Source organism: Lathamus discolor, chromosome 5 (genome assembly GCF_037157495.1).
Source record: "Lathamus discolor isolate bLatDis1 chromosome 5, bLatDis1.hap1, whole genome shotgun sequence".
Taxonomy (NCBI): domain Eukaryota; kingdom Metazoa; phylum Chordata; class Aves; order Psittaciformes; family Psittacidae; genus Lathamus; species Lathamus discolor.
In genome coordinates, this window is record NC_088888.1 from 52613912 (window position 1) to 52634756 (window position 20845).

General features: G+C 37.8%; 1 protein-coding gene across 13 annotated transcripts in view; it reads left to right on the forward strand.

Moving 5' to 3' along the window:
- The window catches only part of EPB41L2 (erythrocyte membrane protein band 4.1 like 2), a 101350-nt gene that overhangs the window by 70376 nt on the left and 10129 nt on the right, over positions 1-20845 (forward strand). For 3 of the 13 annotated variants that reach the window (XM_065680868.1, XM_065680867.1, XM_065680869.1), the window contains 9 exons: positions 247-344; positions 5495-5667; positions 6571-6746; positions 11205-11267; positions 14043-14189; positions 15561-15665; positions 18531-18677; positions 19650-19703; positions 19924-20487. In XM_065680868.1, the coding sequence (XP_065536940.1) occupies positions 247-344; positions 5495-5667; positions 6571-6746; positions 11205-11267; positions 14043-14189; positions 15561-15665; positions 18531-18677; positions 19650-19703; positions 19924-20487 (1527 nt within the window). The remainder of the gene's footprint in view (positions 1-246; positions 345-5494; positions 5668-6570; positions 6747-11204; positions 11268-14042; positions 14190-15560; positions 15666-18530; positions 18678-19649; positions 19704-19923; positions 20488-20845) is intronic. The other 10 variants (XM_065680878.1, XM_065680872.1, XM_065680870.1 and 7 more) reach the window with 10 other exon arrangements.

Below are 20845 nucleotides of genomic sequence, written 5' to 3' on the forward strand. Positions count from 1 at the left end.
GGTTTTGCAACAGTCATAAGTTCAGTTAGGAAGTGGTGATGTGATTACCCATCATGGCTAACTCCCCAAGTATAATTTTATTAAAAGGCTGGAAATTTTGATTAATTTTTTTATTATTTCTAAATCTTATGAAGCCTTATGAAAGGAGAATTAGAGCTTGTTACAGTAATGGAACTGTCTGAACTCTACTGCTAGTTAAAAGCCAGCTTAAGGAAATGGGTTAATTTATTTGTGGATTCTTTCCAGACGGAACAGTTTGAGAGCACTATTGGGTTCAAACTGCCAAACCATCGGGCTGCTAAAAGGTTATGGAAGGTTTGTGTGGAGCACCATACTTTTTTCAGGTAAATGATAATTCTCTGCTTCTCCCACTTTACCAGGTATGAGCATATTTTCCTTTTAAAGCATAGGAGGAAACTAGAGATTTCCCCCCTTTTTTGCCCCTTATTTCCCAGTCATGTAACACCTCTTAGAGAGAAGACGCTCCCAACAATCACTTACCCCAAACTGACAGCTCTGAAAGTCTGAATTTAACTGCTTTATTTAAACTTTGAGTTCTAACAGGATGGGGCTAACATAGTTACTATATGTTAAAACTTCCTGAGAGATTGACTCTTCAGTGACCATCAAGAAAGCCACTGTACACCTTCTAAAGAAGTTCTCAGGGCTTGACAGTAATCTTTCTTCACTTCACTTTTTAGAATATTCTGCTGAGTATAAATGCTTACAGCTTTTTAATATTCTGAACTGGTCATTAAAATTATGGTCTATTTGTAAATGAGCACTTTAACAATAAGGTACAGAGCAGTTTCTCTTTTTACTTCCTCCATTGAAAAAGAATTTGAAAAATCCTAATTTCATTTTTATAATAGCACAAACTTCATGAGGGAGTGCACATGCCCCATGCACCCTGAGAGTCACAGATTTAGGTTGACCCTCTTAAGCATTGAATGGGCACTGAATAAGAGTTTCTTGCTTCAAATGAGCACAGTAACTGAGGTATTTAACAGGTAAGCTTTCCATTCAGTAGCCTGTATTTTTATTTTAAAAAAGCAATTATGTTTTAAGTTAGATACAATCCTGATGCTGAGTACTAGTCTAAGCTGGATATGCTTTCTAGACAGAGAACCTGGGGGCCATGAGACCTGAGCAGTTCATTACTGGAACTGTCAGATGGTTTTCAGTATTGAGATTTTCATTAAATGTATTCTTGAATGCAATGTCAGAATTTGTGCCAAGACTGGCAATCAGTCTCAAAACGCTTAAATTGGAAGTACTTTTTTAAACCCTGATCAAAGACTTTTTTTTTTCGTACTTGCTAGAGTTCATTACTAATTTTATTAAGATACATTCTATTCTTTAAAATTTAAAATATTTTTTTGACTGGGTATGTGTGTTATGTGCAGTTCTGTCTGCAGTGGAAAGTTTAGCAACACTCTTCAAATAATTAATGCCTTGATTTTCTTGTCCGGGAAACTGTATTTCCTAATTATATAGGAATAAAATGGACCTGAATATGAAAAAACAAATCCTATGGAAGTCAAATATTGTAAATGGACAAGTACCATGTGAAAATATATAAGTTTTTAGGAGCATTATCACATATTTTATAATCTTGCAACAGAAATTCTGACATAATAAAAATAATTGGATTTTATTCCAATCAGAAGTGGCTTTTGCTTACTAGAAATTACATTATAATGAAAATTATGTAACAAATACTTGAATAATTCTGTAAAATCCATATACTTCAGTGATGTCACAGAAAATCCTCATAACCCATCATCCTAAACTGTAAAATAAATCCAGCTCTATTTTTCTCCAAAGACAAAAAGCAGAATACAACTGCAGTCCAAGAGATTGTAGCTCTTTCAGAGCACGTGTAAAGCTTGTGTATGATACCACAGTAAATGGTACTGAATTTAGGTGTACATTTTTAGCTTCCAGATCTCTTAACATACCCTGTGTAACACTGCAAGACTCCTTGTGTTGTCTTTTGCAATGTTTCAGTTTTTCTCAAATAATTGCATTAAGATTAGTCTTCTTCTAATGGATGGGAAATTCAACCAGCATATGAAGTTATTAATAAAATTTTCTAATGAACTATATTGAAAAGACAACCAGAAGGGATTGGATTAATTTGTGATACAACCTTACAGGATTCCGGTACCATTTTCAAAGAGCAACAATCTTCTTTAAGAAATACAGTTAGATTATGTATCTACAAAAATCTTTTGAGCTAAGTTTTGTCTGCAACTTCCAATTTAAGCAATAGCTGCAGAACACCTGCTTAGAATTCTGCTTTACCATGTTTTATTTGAAACTCTAGCGATTGTATCTCCCTAGAATGTCTTAAAATGTTAAGGGATAGGCTTCAGTTATTTTATGTAATTAATCTTGTAATACAAAAAAATCCATTAAAATGCCCTTAATCAGGAAGTAATAGGTTCTCTTGTTTTTTCCACATTAAAAGATTAGAAGTTTATCTCAGCAGGGTGAAAGATAAAAACTGGCAGTTAATGCTATAGCCTTGCCAAGACTAGAAAATAAAGAAGAGGAATAACCTTGGGAAAACCCTTTTAGCCTTCTTCCTCTTAATGCATAATGCACTCTCTCTTGAAAATCATGTGGAGAAATAAATTGTCACAAAGATTGCATAAGGTTTTTTTATAGAAGCAATGAAAGTGAAGCTGCAGATACTAGTGAATTTATTTCATTAGTGTCCTTTGTGCAGAAGGTTGGATTAGGTGGTCTTGAATTTTGTTTTCTTTAAAAAAATCTGTTGAAACATATTAGGATTCAGGTGCTTGCGTATCTGAATCTTAGGCATGCAGGATTAGATCTTTCTGGCTAGCACTCTGACAAACCCATAAACATAGAATCATAGAATGGTCATAGATGACACCCTCTCCTAGAAAAGATGGTTACCTTCTACCTAGTGTTATTTGGTTTGTTTGCATGGCAAGGTTTTGGTAGCAAGAGGGTTATAGGGAGGGGTGGTTTCCATGAGAAGCTGCTAGAGGCTTCTGTCCAATACAGCCAGGGTCAACCAGCTCCAAGACAGACCTGCTGCTGGCTAAGGCAGAGCTGTCAGCAACAATGGCAGTGCCTGTGGCATAACATATTCAAGAAGGGGGAAAAACCCCAAACCTGTGGAACCACAGCCAAGGAGAAGAGTTGAGCATATGTGCGAGAAACACTTCTGCAGACCCCAAGGTCAGTGCAGAAGGAGAGGCAGAAGTGCTCCAGCCACCAGAGCAGATTCCCCTGCAGCCTGTGGTGCAGACTGTGGGGAGGCAGGCTGTGCCCCTGCAGCCCATGGAGGTTTTACAGTGGAGCACTTATCTAGCTGCAGCCCATGGAGGACCCCATTTCACAGCAGGGGGATGTCTGAAGAAGGCTGTTGCCCTGTGGAAAGCCCATGCTGGAGCAGGCTCCTGGCAGGAGCTGTGGCCCATGGGGAGAGGAACCCATGCTGGAGCAAGTTTGCTGGTAGGAGTTGTGACCCTGCAGAAGGGACCCACGCTGGAGTAGTTCAGAAACTGCAGCCTGTGGGAAGGACTCACAGTGGAGCAGTTCATAGACAAATGTCTCCTGTGTGAGGGACCCCATGCTGGAGCAGGGGAAGAGTGTGAGGAGTCCTCCCCTTGAGGAGGAAGGAGTGGCAGAAATAACCTGTGACAAACAGACCACAACCTCCGTTTCCCATCCCCCTGTACTGCTGAGGGGAAAGGAGGTAGAGAATTTGGGAGTACAATTAAGCCCAGGAAGAAGGAAATGGTGGAGAAAAGGTTTTTTAAGATTTGGGGTTTTGTCATTATCATAATCTGATTTGGTTTGTAATAAATAATTTTTTCCCCAGTCAAGTCTATTTTGCCCACGACAGCAACTGGTTAATGATCTCTCCCTGTCCTTATCTCAGCCTAAGAGCTTTTCCTTATATTTTTTCTCCCTCCCCTGTCCAGTTGAGGAAGGGCAGTGATAGAGCAGCTTTGTGGTGGTACCCTGGCATCCAGCCAAGGTCAGTCCACCACACTAGTTCACCATTCTGTTTGCTAAGTATCTCAAAATTCTTCAGAATTTCAGAAACTTGCTGAAGTATCTTTAGCGTGACTACCAGTTTTCACCACCCACCACTGGATACTGTCTTAACATATCTTGGATTGGATTCCACTGACACAAACATTCCCTGGGCAAATGCTTTAAAAGAAGAGAACAAAGTCAGCATACTTTTTAAGTCTCGCTTGCCAATCTGTGCTATCCTAAATACTCAGGGCACAGTAGCTGCTGGTTCTGCTTGAAAGATGCTGATGTTCTGTGAGCTTCTCATTCTTTGCAGATCCTTAAATCAGAAAGCTTTATCTATTCTGGTGGTTTTATACAGAGAGAGAATAGGCCATAGAGGCAGCCAGGCTGGGTGATCATGTATTTGAAGTACTACACTGATCAGGAGGCAGCATGAGAGGCCTTTCTAGAGGAACAGAGACTGGGAAGAGTTCCTGCAGTGATGACTGTTCTGTTCTATCAGCAGGGGTAGCACTGGATCAAACAGTTCCATCAGTGTTGAAGCTGATGGCTCAGATTTCAAAAACTAAGTACAAGCAATGAGGGTTAGATGAATAAGAACTTTAAGTCCTCATACTAAAGGGAATTCACGCATCACACATGTGATGTAAAAAACTGATGGAACAAACCAGAATTAATCATCGCAAATTCTGCCACGTTGCTGCTTAGACTTCTGACATTGACTCTGACGCTTAGGTACAAACACACAGAATCCAGCATTAATAGTCCTCATAACTGAATCCTTTTTTTCACCCTTTCCAGAATATGTTTTTTTCTTGTCCTTACATCCAGTAAACATCAACTTACATAAACCTATAAATGACATTGTAAAGAAAGTGGAATCTGAATCTACCTTGTTAAACTTCTTATTGCTGGGTCGCACCTCTCCAGCCGTCTCAGTCTTTTTTTTTTTTTTTTTTCAATTGATGCAGCCTTCTATGTAGCTTTGAGATGCTGTTCCCTAACTTGAGGAATAGCAACTGCTGTATTGATACGTCAGAATATAGAAGGCACAGTGGAGGTGGGATGTATAGATTCTACTCTAAGTAACATTCTAAGGAGAGAGATTTGAGAGGTATTTTACTTACAGTGGCCTCAGCTTTCTACAAAAAATATAACTTCATTAGCACCAAAAGATAAGGAACCCAGTTGCTTAGTCATACTGTCAAAAATATGATGGTTATCAGCATCACTTCAACTCAACTTCAATTAATAAATAACATGCATTGGTTTATTAAATTCTTAAGAGCTTATTGTATAATCCTTTCTTGGAGTGTGCATATCATGCATGGTGAACTGAAGTTTAATAAGGAGCTTCAAATGTGCATATCATGCATGGTGAACTGAAGTTTAATAAGGAGCTTCAAAGTACCTTATTAAATACATAAAATAAGGTCTTTTTAACTGACTTCCTTCATATTCCTTTTAGGCTTGTATCACCAGAGCAGCCGCCAAAAGCAAAGTTTCTAACCCTGGGTTCCAAGTTCCGCTACAGTGGCCGTACACAAGCACAGACGCGACAGGCTAGCAACCTCATAGACAGACCAGCTCCATACTTTGAACGCACTTCAAGCAAGCGTGTTTCCAGAAGCCTTGATGGAGGTATGAAGTTTGTCTTATTTCTTCAGTGTAATGATTACATTATGTGTCTGGTTCTGAACTAACCAGCGCTCAAAATGTTGACATTATAGATGGCCAGAATGCCTACTGCAAAATATGTGAATTTCAGTTTCTGGTGAGTGATCTGAGGAGTAGCCACTTTGGTTATTTGTCAGTTTTAGGTAACCTAAACCGTAAGTTTAGTCATTGCCTAAATTTTATGGCGCTGCTGTGAATATGTGGAGAATTCTGTATCGGGCATGTAGCATCTGTGTTCACGACTCGTATGTATATTACAGTATATCAATCAATTAAGAGAGAAAAATAATTTAAGGCTTTTCACTCTCTTATGCTTTGACTCTATTAAAGTATACATATGCAGTATTTCCTAATTTTTTGCAGGCATGTCAGGAGGAAAATTCTAACATTCACTGAGCTGTTGTTTCTGGAGTTTTGCTAAGAATAAAAATACTGTGACAGTTATATGCATATATGTATGCTATTTCTGTATTGCATTAAACCAGTCCTCTCAAAATAGTGAATTTCCACAAAACTCTGTGGCCTATTTCTCTCTTTTGTTATGCTGATTTACATTATCACAAGAACAGTACTTTCAATTTGTCTTCCAAGACTAATCGAAAGTTGATTATCAAGTACCTACCCAATACTGTGAGATTTTTCTCCCTTGCATGGTAAGTGCACATTGTATTACAAGGTTGTGTTGCTGTTCATGATGAGAACCATAGACTTCCTGCAAAGGCGAGAAGCTGGAAAAGTGTACTGTTCAGTAAGTAGCCTGTATTGCTCATTCCTGACACCACCATAAAATGGTTATTGTTAAGAAGTCTTAAAACCAAAATGTTCCATCTTACCTAAATTAACCGGAATTATTTTGCTCTCTAATAGCTCCTATGGGTATCTCAGACCTAAGTCTGTTAAGAGACTTCCATGCTACTGGAGTGCAGACTGCTGGAGGGAAAGGAATTGACAGTGGAGCTGCTGGTCAGGTCAAGTTAAATGAAGATGGTGAAGATGGAAGCCCTGTCAAAACTCCACAATTAGAACTGACTCAGGATGGAAAGGTATGGCTGACTTTCACACCAAACTTATTTGTTCATGTGGTATGTGTCTGTGGCCTGTCACTTCTGGGCATTGTACAGAACACCATATTAAAATATTAAAGGAAAATTGTCAAGTGCTTTCTATAGATTTAACTTAATGTAAATGTATGTAAGCAAAAGAGAATACAGACTTCTGAATTGCATTGACTTAGTGTTTCTTTTATTGCTAGAAATTTAATTTGATTTCTCCGTAAGCTTGCATGAGTTTTTGAAAAAATGTTTCAAAGGTTATATAATGTTGTATTAATTTCTTTAGTTCATTTAGACTTATAAGTTAGAATGTTCACAACTGTGGATATACTACAAAGTTGGGTATATAACTGTATTTAATTACAGTAGGTAACAGTACCGTTTTAGTAGCCATTGCAGAATTATTTCATCCTTCAAGAACTTGTATGTTGACTGAGGAATAGATTTCTGTGAGAAGCAGAGTACTTTGGTCTGTGCCTGTTACAAACAACCATTTACTTGTCTTGTTTGTTTGAGCTACTGGAGAAATAGGTCAGAAAATTAAATTTAGATCTTGTATGATTTGATGTAAAAATTCCTTGTGGAGTGTCAGCTAAAATCTGCTGCTCCTCTCTCCTGGAGAGCCTTTCTTTTTCAGCCAGTTCTCCAAAACTTTGTCATACTTTGAAGTAGTTTTGTTTTCACACATTTTTGCAAGTGAGCTACCTGTTTGATTCCTAGGGGGAATGCTGAGTTTCTCTGTGTGGTTCACATGTTCCCACTGCATTCAAGTGTAGCCAGGGAACAAGTACCAACAGCTTTTTGTTTTTCTTTTTTTTTTTTTCCCTTTTTTTTTCCCCTTTGTTGGTTGGTTGGTTTTTGTGGTGGTTTATGGTTGTTGGGGTTTTTTTGTTGTTTTTGTTTCGTTGTTTGCTGCTAAGTTGAAATAATTTTGAATTAGCAGAGAGTTTCTTTATGGGAGAAAAATGGTAAAGTAATTTGCTATGTTTTGACTGTGGGCTTGGTAAAATAATGGTACTCCCTTGTTTTCGAAGTGGCAGCATCTTTCAATATTTTAGCCAAAAGAAGAAGAGAAAAAAGCAGTATTTTGGGAAGTTGTTTCAGGAAGCTGTTCAGTAAGGTTTTGTTACACATGCCAATTCTTTGAACAGCTTTCTTTTCCCTCTAGTGCAGATACTTCTTTAAGTTTCTGGCTCTCTTTAAGTCTTAAAGGAAATGGCTATAAACCCAAGAATCAAAGTGGTAGCTTGTCTTTTGTGTACTGCACTGTCCCCTGACCTTTCTGTCTTTGGATGTCTGTCTGCTTCCATCTGTTGTGAGTGACTATTACAGTTCAAAAGTACAAAATTCTCTATAGCCTGAGAACAAAACATTTATAATGGGTTCCTTTTATAATCCACGGAAGTAAACAAGTTGGCTGCTTGTAAAATGCAAGGGGAGTTCTATTTTTATTTGGCATTTCTATTGCGTTAGTAGAGCTATCCCTGCTTCTAAGTGAAAATTTTCACTAACTAATAATTTCTTTTTTTCCCCTTTTCTTGTGCCTTCAAACTCATATTTTGTTGTGCTTTCATTTTCCACTGTGCACAGAATTCTTTTCTTCAGCTCACTCATGTACACCCATCATCACTACCCATCCATTCCGTGTCATCCAGAAACCTGTCACCTGTCCCTGAGATGGACATGCTTTCAGATATTTCCGAGGAAGATCCCTTTGGGGAGCCCCTTCTGACCATCCCAGATGCCTCAGAGTGCAATTCCATGACAGAAACACCAGATCATAATAAAAATAAAGTAACTTCGCTGAATAATACCTTTGAATCTATGGGACCTGTAGCTTGTCAGGGCTCCCCAGCTGTTGAGGCAAAAATCTATACAAAGGACTACAAACCCACTGACTTGTGTGTCTCATTCAGCTTTATCAGATGCTTTGCTTTTAGTTTCCATTCGCTGCTTGATGAGAATGGTTATATTACTTTTCCTAGCCTTCCTGATGTTTGCGTCTCTTTCCTCCCACCCGGGCTTCAGCACTATATTCCTATTACCTCTCCTTCTTTCATCCCCTCTTTTCTCCTTATCTTCCTGCTGCTTCTGTCTGCTTTCCAGTCTATTTATTTTTCACTCACATTTTCCTTTCCTCTCGCTCTGTCCCTCTGCTACCTGGAGCCTAAGGCAACTTCCTTTAGTGGCTCTAATGACAATGACCTCAATGACAAAGCAGAGGAAGAGGAGGTGTGTAATTTTGTTGCTTAAATGTTGACACTTGCACATAGCTTTTATGCTTATTCTCCCAGAAGCTTGCTCAGTTTTGCACACTTCCTAGTATAGGGATATGTCTATGTAGATGTCTGTACATATATATATATATATATACACACACACACATGTGTGTATCTGTATCTTTCTAACTTTTCCCATTTGTGAAAAATCGCTATTGTGGTATTTAGTAAATAGATAGCTGGTGGGGTTTTTTCTTCCTGCCTGAAATCCTGCAGCATGCATAATTCTACAGATAACTGAGCTGCAGGTACAAAAAGAGTTGCTTTCTAGTTCAGAATTTTTTACGGGCACATAAATCTGAATACCAAAAGTGCTGCGCAATAATAAATACATTATTACTTGATGCTATTTGCAAGTTGTGCTGCTTGCATTATCAGCTTGTGTTAAAACACACATTCTGTGTGCATTGACCAGAATGCACATCTCCAAAATTCTAGTTAGATCCAAAAAGTGAAGTTCCTAAAAGCTAAATTCAGAAAACTCTGAACACTTTAAATGCTTTTGTTAATCTAGATTTCAGATGTTTCTGGTCTATGAGGGTGTGTGTAAATCTGAGTCCATCCTGGGCACTTTTTATGTTTTTCAATGCTTTGATTAATCTCTAGGAGCAGTTAAGGTGGAGACTGATGTCATTCATGAGCTGGGATTGCAGATTTTGTCAGATTTTAATCACTGGAGTCTGAACATTCTTTGAAATACTCAGTTAAAATTGCTGTACAGAAGCTTCAGCCACACCAATATGTTGCTCTGATCATCTGGAGGGGTTAAAGAAAATGCCTCCTTTCTCTATGTCTACTGTGCATGTTACAGCAATACCACTAGAAAAAAAGTGCTTTATTTTGATCTTCAAGGGAAATATGAATCCAAATATTACAGAATCAAAAAGGGGGAGGGCATGTTCAATGTTCCATTTAACAAAGTTTGTTAAACTGATTAAATCGATACAATATACACATTAAAACCACACTAAACACAACATGCCATTAAAACCACTGATCTAAGTTTAAAATAATGGAAAATTACTTTAAAGGCTTTGCATCATTTGTAACATAAAGTTGCAGAAAATAGAATCCCAGATAAGCAAGAAATAAATTAAAACGTGGTATGTCCCACATTATGTACATCAGTATATGCAGTAAGTGATCCCCTCTTCAAATTTATGAACTTGAACAGTTTTGAATTCTAAATGCATCTTTTCCTAAGACTAGCAGTTGATAGTGATACCTGTGGAAAAACTGTGAAGTTGTTTGCTTTTTAAACAGTTGTGTTCCGTAAGGCATTTCAGAATACTTGTACGAAGATCAGCTATCATTTTCGACGAGTGCATTGCAGTTTGAGGAAGAATATATTCACCTAAAAATGGGGGATGTGCAAATAAGTATCCCAAGACTGCAACTTCCTTAAAATAACTAAAACACTTTGTAAATACTTTTTGTAAATACATCTAGATATTTAGGTGCTTGACTTGAATCCTAGACTCTCCTACCAAACAAACTCTTGCATTAGATTCCATTTTCACATCAACTTGTTGCGGAGTTGAAGGCGCTTCCCACAGAAATTACGCATATCATTATTCTTTTTTCTTTACTCATTCTTAACTTTCCATCTGGGAAAACACTGCAAAGTACGGCAAGAAAGGGACACAGTGTGAAACTTCCATTTTTCATGCCACTTACGCCAAATATTGCTTCAGCCATTCTACAACATGTAGGTGAAGGAAGACCAAAGCCGCTTAATAATTTCAACATCTGGGGCCGAAACAGTAAAGGTGTGTAAATACAGCACGCTTTGCAGCATTTACAAAGAGATGAAGCCTCTGTATTAGTCTGGAAGCATGTGTTAACAGTTCCTTTTCTTGCTAATTTTGCCATGTGCTCACATAGGTGGAATATGAAGAGGAGGGAGCACAGCAGAAGGTGCATGGTTCTGTTTTTTTACAGTTAAATCTGGCTGTAGCTGCCTGCCTTGACAGCACCCCGAGCTTTCTGTGGATTTAGTCTGAATAGTGCCTTTTCAGCTTGCCATTTATTTTTAATTTTTTTTTCCCTTTATTTAAATGTGATTCTAAGGGTCTTCTTTATTTGCTGGTACATTTTATGTTCTCTTTTTTTTTTTTTCCCTTTTATTTTTTCTTTTTTTTTTTTTTTTTTTTGTGGCTTAATTTCACAGAGCAATTCCTTGAGAGTAGACGGGGAAAATATTTATGTCAGACATAGCAATTTAATGTTGGAGGTTTGTATATAATTTAAGCAACACTTTTCCTTCTCACGGGCTGCCAGGCTGCATGGGATGGGAGGCCACTTGCAGGCTGTACAGACACAGTGCATGAAGTGCATGGGGGAAAAACAGCTTGGAAATGTTGCATGTCACCATTCTAGTTTCTGAGTTTATATTCAAAACAAACAAAATCACCAACAATATCCAAACAAACAAAAAAAACCTTCAGCTTGAAAGTTCAGTGTACATTTTTAGTATTTTTGCTAGATGTATTTCAAGGTGGCAACTGGGAATAATAGCCCTATTTAGATAAAGCAAACACTTGGGTCCAATTCATAATCCTAAATGGGATTTTTATACATTGCTTCTCAATGTGGGCATCTTCTGGTAAACAGGGTATCTAGTTTTTGCCAGTTTAATCAACCTTTATCACATACATTATGTGAATAAATGGAGTTAGTGACGCATAAGCAGTGGTAGAAGTATAGAAAAACTTAAGTGTGGTCCTGATGTGCATTGATTGTAGGAGTTTTGAGAAATGTATGTGAGCATCAGATTTTTAAAGAGAATGTTTAGATATGCTTCTGAAACTTTTATTTTTTTTTTTTTTTTTCACTTTTCAAATGGAAGTAATTTCTGCTTCCTGAAGGTTGGTTTTCATTGAAGATGAGCAACAACAAAAGAGCTTTGAACAATATGTTAATGCATAGTGCTTTGTCACTGAATTTCCATATAGTTTGTTAATCTGGATTATTTTATCAAAGACTGTAGTTCTTATCATTTAACTTGTGGTTATTAACATAAGATAGAAACTGAAGAAATTTTAGAAAATCCTTTGTCTTTAAATGTCATTCATTTATTTTATTCATCCAGATGGGGCTATAAGTAATTCCCTTTGTCACAAAAATTAGGTTTTTAAAAAAATCATTGGGTTTGTTCTGTAATAAGGAGATGTATGGATCGCAATAACCCCACTAATAAGTTTTCTGGCTTTTTGCAGCTTTTGATCACTATTGAAACTTTGCTTATGTATAACTTACTAAAGCACTGAGTGTGTGTTGCATAACTGTGCTTTAATCAAGTCCAAGAAACGTGCCTTGTGTCAGGTTTTAAAATAATTACGTGATTGTTACGAGCTTCAGTTTTGCAATAGGATCCTTCGGCATAAGACTTTACTTCACTCGGAAAGTACATACTTTAGGGGCACATATTTATTGTCTCGTTTGTTAGTCCTAGATTAAAAGTGAAGCACTGATCCTGTCACAATATGAACCTACAGGGTTGCCAGAAGGGGAGAGGTTCTTAGTGTTCAAGGTGCATGTAAGAATATTTGTAGAATTAGGAAATAGATGTGCAGCCCCAAACTGTTATTTGAGCTGAACACATAAGTGAAAAGAAATCAGAAACTAATGAATTTGTATTGGGTTTGGATTTTTCATGACTTAAGACAAAGTGTCTTTGCATTGTGAGCACTGACTACAAAAATCCCAACCAAATCGTTGAAGTAAAATTTCAAAATATTCTGTTACAAAGTATGTAAAATCTTTGTACAAAAACCAGCTGCCTTACGTAAATTATTGTATCTGATTACATTTTGTTGTTAAAATTTAATTAATTGTATCTGCAGTGATATTATTCCATTTTAATCTTCAGTCTTTTAATTCTGGACTACAGATGGGTCTGAGGCTTAAACATGGATTTCAGCACAGAATACCAAAAAAATATTCTTGTGTTAGAGTGTGCGTAACCCACACCAGCTTGTCACAAGTTCTGGCATCCTGGAAGGAGGACAGATTATAAAAGCAGAGTGAAATCTGCTCTTCCCACCAGAGCCTAGCATTGTATTTAAAGGATAATGAATTTCTAAGACAGCTAAGCAGACAGATTTTTGCCTACCTACCAGAACAGTTATGTTCCTGCATAGCTCCTGATCCTTGTATCTGCTCCTGTATCTGGTACAAAGTGAAAGACTAGCTTGTAGTTATTTGATCCAAGGTGCTGCAGCTTGGCCTCAATCATCACAAAATATAATTCAGTATTCATGCTGTGGTGTCCCCTTTGGCACTTGCCTGTGTCAGTGCAATTTAGAGAGAAAACCCCTTTGATATCAGCATGCACAAAAACTATCCCTACTTGAGTGGTGTGTCTGCTGTCAGGTTCTTAAATTGGTACATACCAGGCTTGAAGTCTCTAAATCTTATCCTTCCAGTAAGTTTAAGCCTACATGACAGATACAATGAGTAGTCCCTCTGAAGTTGAGCAGATGTTAGATGCTTACATGTTTGGCCCTGTAGCATTGTCTTCGCAGTAATATTTTTCACGGAGCTTGTACTATCAAGAAAGATGCATTTTTATAATGCTTCTTGGGTTAGACTGTTGTTTCTTACAGCTACCTTCAGTAATGTTTGTTGTGCAATATCCCAAAGTATTTGCTTCTGGACTTACAAATTTTAGGTGAAAGCCAGTAACTACTGTAAATTATGATTGATTCAGATTGTTGGTAGTTTCACGTTTTGGATGAAAATAGCCCTCTGTTAAATAACCATGCACAGCATTATTTTTCTTTGCCCTAAAATATGGAAGAAACTGTGTGAGTGATCCAGATAAATCTTGGCTCCCTCATAGCCTTCAACTTTTTTATTTCAAAGCACTCCAGAGAAGTGAAGCTCTTCAGACACAAGGCACTTTCCTTGGTTTGGTTTCTTTTTTTCCTTTTTTTTTTTTTCCCCAGTTAAGTTTGCTTTTGTCGTTACGTTTTGTCCTACTTTGTTTTACGTTGCGGGTTGCTAGGACCTGGATAGGACCCAAGACGACTTACTGAAACACCAGGCTAGCATTAGTGAGCTCAAGCGCAATTTCATGGAATCCACACCTGAACCACGCCCAAATGAGTGGGAAAAGCGGCGTATCACACCTCTGTCCCTACAGACACAAGGGGTATGTCACTGCTGACACTTGTCCACATGCGTTTCATACAACCCTGTACGTAATACAGTAAATGCAGTTTGTCCTTTGGATTAACACTTTGTTTGGCTAATGTGATATTTGTATATACTAAGTATGCATTAACTTTTTAGCACTTACTTACCATTGAGCCTGACTTTAAATAATGTGGAGGATTTTATTGTTCTATAAGAGCAACTTAATTCAAATCACTAGAAAAAAAAATGGAGGCAATAGCAGTATTTCTTTGTGTGTTAAGGACAGCTGAAATTTTACTTACACAGATTGATGGAGATAATATTTCAGTGACAGTAGAACTTTCCATTTCCCACTCTTTGACTCTTCATACACAGCATGTGCATAAACAAACACACAGCCTGTGTGTTGTTTCAGAAGGACCTTACACAATCAGTTAATTTACACTGATGACTTCTTTGGAATGTATTTAATGTACTTGTTAAAATTTACTCAGTCTCCAAAAGTCTGTTAAATGAATTTATCTACTTTTCCTCTATACCTCCTTCCTTCCTGAACCTTAAAACAGCAGTTTGAAAAACAGTTTTCTACAGCTATCACCCTGAATGCTTGTGGCAAGAAAATTACCTAGATTTCTCTTGCTGTTGTGAAACTTACAGGTTTATGCGGAGTTATTTGTTGCTTCTTTCATAAAGTAAAAGAGCAAATCAGTCTTCAGAAACAATCAGATTATCTTCTGTTGTTACCCTTAATTTTCACCACTGTTTTTACCCTTCCGTCCTAAATGTAATGTTGTCCTATTCCCATTAAATTCTTAGGTATTCTCTTCAGTTCCTAGAGAGGTGAACTTTCAAGCAAGCTTGCTTGCTGTTACCAAATTATTTTTGTTAATAAGACATTATTTCAATAAGAGATTTAAGGAATCTGAACTGTGAATATGTGCCTACAGATAAGTCAGTGACTGTACGGATCGCTTCTTTAATGAGTATTTTGTTAATTTATGGTTACTGCCAGGAAATTACCCCTCAAATTTCTGAATAGTTCCCAAATAGTTCTTCATATAGTGGTATATACATAGGTACAAAAGTTGGTCTGATTTTCAATTGTCTACGATACATTGATTCATTTATTGTCTATTTTAACAAACAAATATTTATAGCCATTTATGTAAAAACATAACTTATTTTTTATTATATGTTTGTATGTATTTTCTGTGTTGATTTCTTTGTATTGAAGTTGAAGCCCCTCCAAGTTACTTTATCTCAGTATTTTTGTTTATCTAGTATGTTCTGTCAGTTTCAGATGGTTTGGTTTTATGTTTATGTATAGCGTATGTCTGTCTCATTGCTTGTTGATTTACATTGGTTTTATGAAATGAAAACCAAATAGAAAAAAGGAGACCACATTTTCCAAGTCAAAACGCTGCCTGGGAAGGAGATGCAATGGAGTGCAATGCCATGGATTGCTGGAGCAAAACCAGAGGAAACTGATAAGGTGGCTGCCCTGAAACCTACTGCCTTTTTGCTGTACCTGCTCTGGGCTAGCTTGGGCACTTCTTTCTTTTGCTTTTCCGCCTGATGGAGACAACTTTTTTTTAAGCTAGTACTAAAAGCGAAGGTTGAGTTGTAAAGCAGGATCTCTGTGTGTAAACACATACATGAAAGCCAGCAACATTTTGCTTAAACACCATGAAGTTCTGAATGGATACTATTGAAAAGAAAACCAATTTCTCGCTGGAAAATTACTGTATTTGATGGGGTTAGGATGACAGCAAAACATGTTATTTCCATTCTATATGGAAATAATTGGAGTTGTTTGACAGCTTCACGCAAGAGCTTTTGTTTTACTTGTACACTATATAATCATTATTCAAATGAATAATGCTGTAGAAGCAGCTTAATTCCAAAGGCAGCCTGGTTGTGAGTATCTCCACACTTCTGTACCTCTCTTTTCATCCGGGGAAAGAGGGAGGTTTCCTCCCCATAAGCTGGTTTAACATCTATGTGAAAAACACTAGATAACCAGTGAGGGGTTACTACCGGTGTATAGTGATGATGGGTGGCAATTGTGATGTTGTTTTTTTTTTTTAAATCACCTTTGGACTATTTTCTATCACTGGGACAAAAGTATGTTAACTTGAAGCTGTTCCAGTAACATATATGGATATGAGGTTTGTGAAACAGAGTATTTCCAGCCTGAAATATCTGTGATGGATGTAGAGAAGTTTGTGTACAAGTGCTTTGTTATCCCTGGTTTATAAACTTGCTGGCATTAGTAGACAAAAATACATTGCTCAGTCCTATTGCTGGACTGTGTTTCCTGTCTTTTAGGATAGCTAGACAATATACCAGAATAAAGCAGGGATACATAACATTGCTAATATTCTTTCTCTTTTTCCTTCTTTTGCTCCAGTGAAAATACTTGCAAATAAGTATATTTTTGCATATGAGAAATGTTATTTTGGGTACATCTTGTTAGTGCCACTATACTTCTGTATTGCTGTACTCCCACAAATGCACAACATCTGTGACTTAATTGTAAGAGAACTTGTGACACATTGATGTGTATATCACAAATGTGTGAAATGCTATGTTATGGGTGCCCCCAATATTTTCCTTTCTTGTAATACATCCTCTCCTGCCCACTGCTTGTAAACTGTATTTCATGTTAGTGTTGATGACTGTGTACCAGAAGGAATTTGCCAGGAATTTAAACATCTTCACAGACTGATACAGTATTGCAACTACAGTAACTTGATGAAAATTGCCAATTCTATCTATACATTTTAATAATTTTTAGTATATGCCTCCTCAGGGAATGGGGGCTACGTTCTCAAACAAATTGCATGATTGGGGTTTTCCTTTTGAAAGATTATAAGACCTAAAAATTTGAATGTGGTAAAATGCAGAAAGATAGGTGGTATGTGCTTCTCTTAATTATATATGTATTTATATGTGTGGGAGAGAAAGAAATGCACACAGTCTGACCACATACCACTTTGATAATTTCCCCCCACACCACCCCTTTTTTTCATTGTTTTGAGTGGTTAGAAAACATGAGGTACTAGAATATAGTAGGAGTATCATGAACATTTATGTCTTTTGGTGTAATCTGTTAATAAAAGAACATTGGACACATTAAACTAAGCAAAGAAAGTGGGGGTGAGGAACACATTGCCCTGATGGATCTTGAATGCGGCAGGAGGGCAGAATTCAGTCAATTGCATTCAAGTTAACTCTTCTTAGCCACGTTTGAAATACACTTTCAGCTTTATTTTGGGGAAGAAAATATAGGGGTTCTTTTTCTTTTCCTTCTCTGTTCTTCTGCATGCCATATGTGTTATAGGATACACACAGTAGCATGTTGTAACTTACGTCAGTTCAGATTCTACATTGCTACTCACATGCTGAGTCCACATGGACCACAGTTGTCTGCATGGCACCTTGGCTTTCCTCTGGCATGTGCTTCTGCTGTGATTCTCTGTAGTACCGTTTTCTAAGACAAAAATCTGCTTTCTTGAATGTTGTCAAGATGTACGTTATGACCGTGTTGGCTGTTTTTTACGTTACCAGTTTTTAATTTTAACTGGTTTTACTTCTAACTTAATAGAAGACCTTGTGGAAGGAAAACTGGAATGAAGAATTTTAGCCTTTTCAGAGGCTTGTACCCACGTGAATTTTAAAAGTTTGCTTTGTTATATGGATTTGTAATACTACAGAAAATAGGCCAGAGGATGAACATAATTTATGCTTTAGAGCAACATACCCTTTTCATGTGTTTGATTAAACACTTTTTCCCAATAGAATGGCGAAGGCTTTTTGAAAACAGATTCTTTAACAGAAACAAATTTGCTTATGTGATGTAAGCATTTGAAAAAAAAACCCAAACATATATATATAACACATATAAAGAAAACCTTGTTTCAGTGTTGTGGGTGTGTATTATTCAAAGTATATACAGCTGAATACCCTAAAGCTCTGAGCCAGTTGGGCATCAAAAGGTTGTTAAAAATGGATTTTTAAAACAGCAAAATGCCACTAGTAAATATGGAATTACTGGCTAAGTGTTCAGTTTGGGACGTCCATGGAAGTGTTAATGTTTTTAATGTGTATGGTGTGAGTTGCATGGTGGAGAGATGCAGTATTAGAGTACAACTGTGTGCTGTGGTGATCACCGTTCTTGTCCTGTCTGTTCTTCTACTGCCCGGGACTCTGTGCCCTGCAGCGCTCCTTCAGTGTTCTCCCAGCCGAATCCTTTGCTCTGTTACGTTGCTCTCTTGCCAAACCTTTCCTTTGTAGGTCGCTGCCGCTCCGTCTGTCACTGTTTAATTCTTTCCTTTCCCTTCTCTGACTCGTCTAGAGCCTAGAAGAGGAGATTACGTCCATTTTGTTTAGTAAGGAGGGCTTTTGCGCTGGCACCAGAGGGCCCTTCGCCGCCGCCAGCGTTGGGCCAGCAGAGGGCGCTGCGGGGGAAGAGACAGCCGCCTCGGCCGCGCCGCCGCCCCAGGTGCATCCCCCCGCCCTCCTCTCAGACCGAAAGCATTAAAATGCCGGAAAGGGGACCCGCAGCTCGGTTGTCTGTCAAGACGCTGGGCTGGTGTTAGAGGGGAGAGAGATCCGGCTAGAGAGCTTAATTCTGTATCTGCAGCACTCGGGAGGTACCACTTGGTGCTTGGTTAAGCGTCACCAGGAGTGCTGCCTTACACTTGGTAGGTGCTTTACTAGGATTAAGTCACAGATGGTGTTGATTTTTCCTTTGAACTCAACTTTTGCTGCAGACTGTTCACTAAACATACATTGCATCAAAAATACTACCTAATGCATAATTTATCGTGGGCTTTCTGGAGTAACCATTACATAGCATGCTGTTACAGAGCAAATACTAATGTAACTGCTTTAATCTCATCATTTTGGCTCCAAACTGAGTCCTAATGAGAGCAGCTCAGTAATTAGCTACTGCTATTCTGATAACATACAAGCCTAAATAGTTTCCTCCTTGCTATCTATTAGCTTTCATAACGTAACAGACCAAAGATGAACAACTAATAAAATCTTAAATAAAGTATTTTTGTATTTTCTGTGATGATAAATGGATAGTAGAACACTAAATATGCTTGGGTTGATGGTTTGTTTGGGTTGTTTGTTTTTTTACTTATTATTTATTCTTAATTTCTGATTTAACTGGGAGAAATAACTGCCTCAGTAGGATCACTGGCCAGTGCATTCATGCTTTTATTTTCAGTCTTTCATAATTAAATTCTTATGCCAGTTAGTAATACCTGTAATTCTTCCTTTTGAGTGGAATATTTCAACAAAGTAGAAGGAAATTAGCATAATTCTATGTGAAACTTGCAGTGAATACACAGTATCTGTCTAGTATCACATATATACATTCTTAAAAGCTTTCTTGGAGGCTATTGCACTGTCGAAAAGGGTTATGCATTGATTTTTATCCTCTGATTGCTTTTTTGTTTCACAGAGGCATGCTTCCAGAGCAGAAGGGCCGTGTACTGGAGTCAGCGATGCTGATAAGGTTCTACTGATTTTTTTTTTTTTTTCCCCATGGTTAAATTTGGCTCTAATTCTTCCAGACCATCTTCATTCTTTCTTTCCTTCCTTTTTCAGTTAACCATCACAACCATCTCTTGTCTCCTACATGACACGAAACAGCCATCAGCTATTTTTTTTTCCCACCATTTTAATTTATTCATATACCCTACTTTTGTTTTTCCTCATCCATGTTTTTTGTGCAGAGTTCACATGAGACTCTTGACATAGTGGAGGAGAAGAAGCAGGCAGAGGTTGGGATAGAAGAAGTAAAACTCGTAGATGAAACCAACAAAGGGAAAATGCAAGTTGCCACTGATGCTGGGGAAACATGTAAGGTGGAGCATCTGTCAAAAAAGGACTCTTCCTCATTGCCATCAGATAGTAGCAGCAGCAGCAGCAGTAGTAGTGAGAGTGAGGATGAAGAGGTGGGAGAATACCAGCCACATCACAGGGCATTTGAGGAGGTCATCAGGGAAGAACAGGAAGCAGAGGAAGACATGAAGAGGAAAGAACATGAAGAAAAAATACAGCACGTGGAGGCCACACCAGAAAGCAGTAAACTACATGTACCAGTTGAGCATTCACAAGTTACAGCTGAAGATTTGGTCCAGGAAAATGCAGTTGCCGTAGCTACAGAGGAGATGATTTTGTCAGAAGAAATTAAGCAAGATTTAGGTGAAGAAAAAGAGGAAGAACAGCTCAAACTCAATGGAGATGTGTCTCATGTTGACATTGATGTTGCACCACAAATAATTTGTTGTTCTGAGGTAAATGGTAGAACAGTTTGACAATTAGATTAAGCAGAGATATTTCTTGGGGTGAAAATATACCTGCCTTTCTTCTTCTCCTATTCCTCCAGCTCTTCAGGCATCCAACAAGATTCAGATCATTTGGAAGGGGAAACCATTGATGAGCAGTGAAATTCTGTCTCCTTCTGTTATGGTTTCTGACTTTTTGCTAGAACTGAGTGAGAACCACCAGTAAGGCAAACCTTCCGAAGACTGAAATCTCCTTTTTTACGCTTCCCCCCCCCCCCACCTTGTTTTATATGCACAAACATACTGTATTACTTACGTGTTTCCAGTGTTTTAAGTCTCGTCTTGTCTATTTGTCAATTGTTTTTGA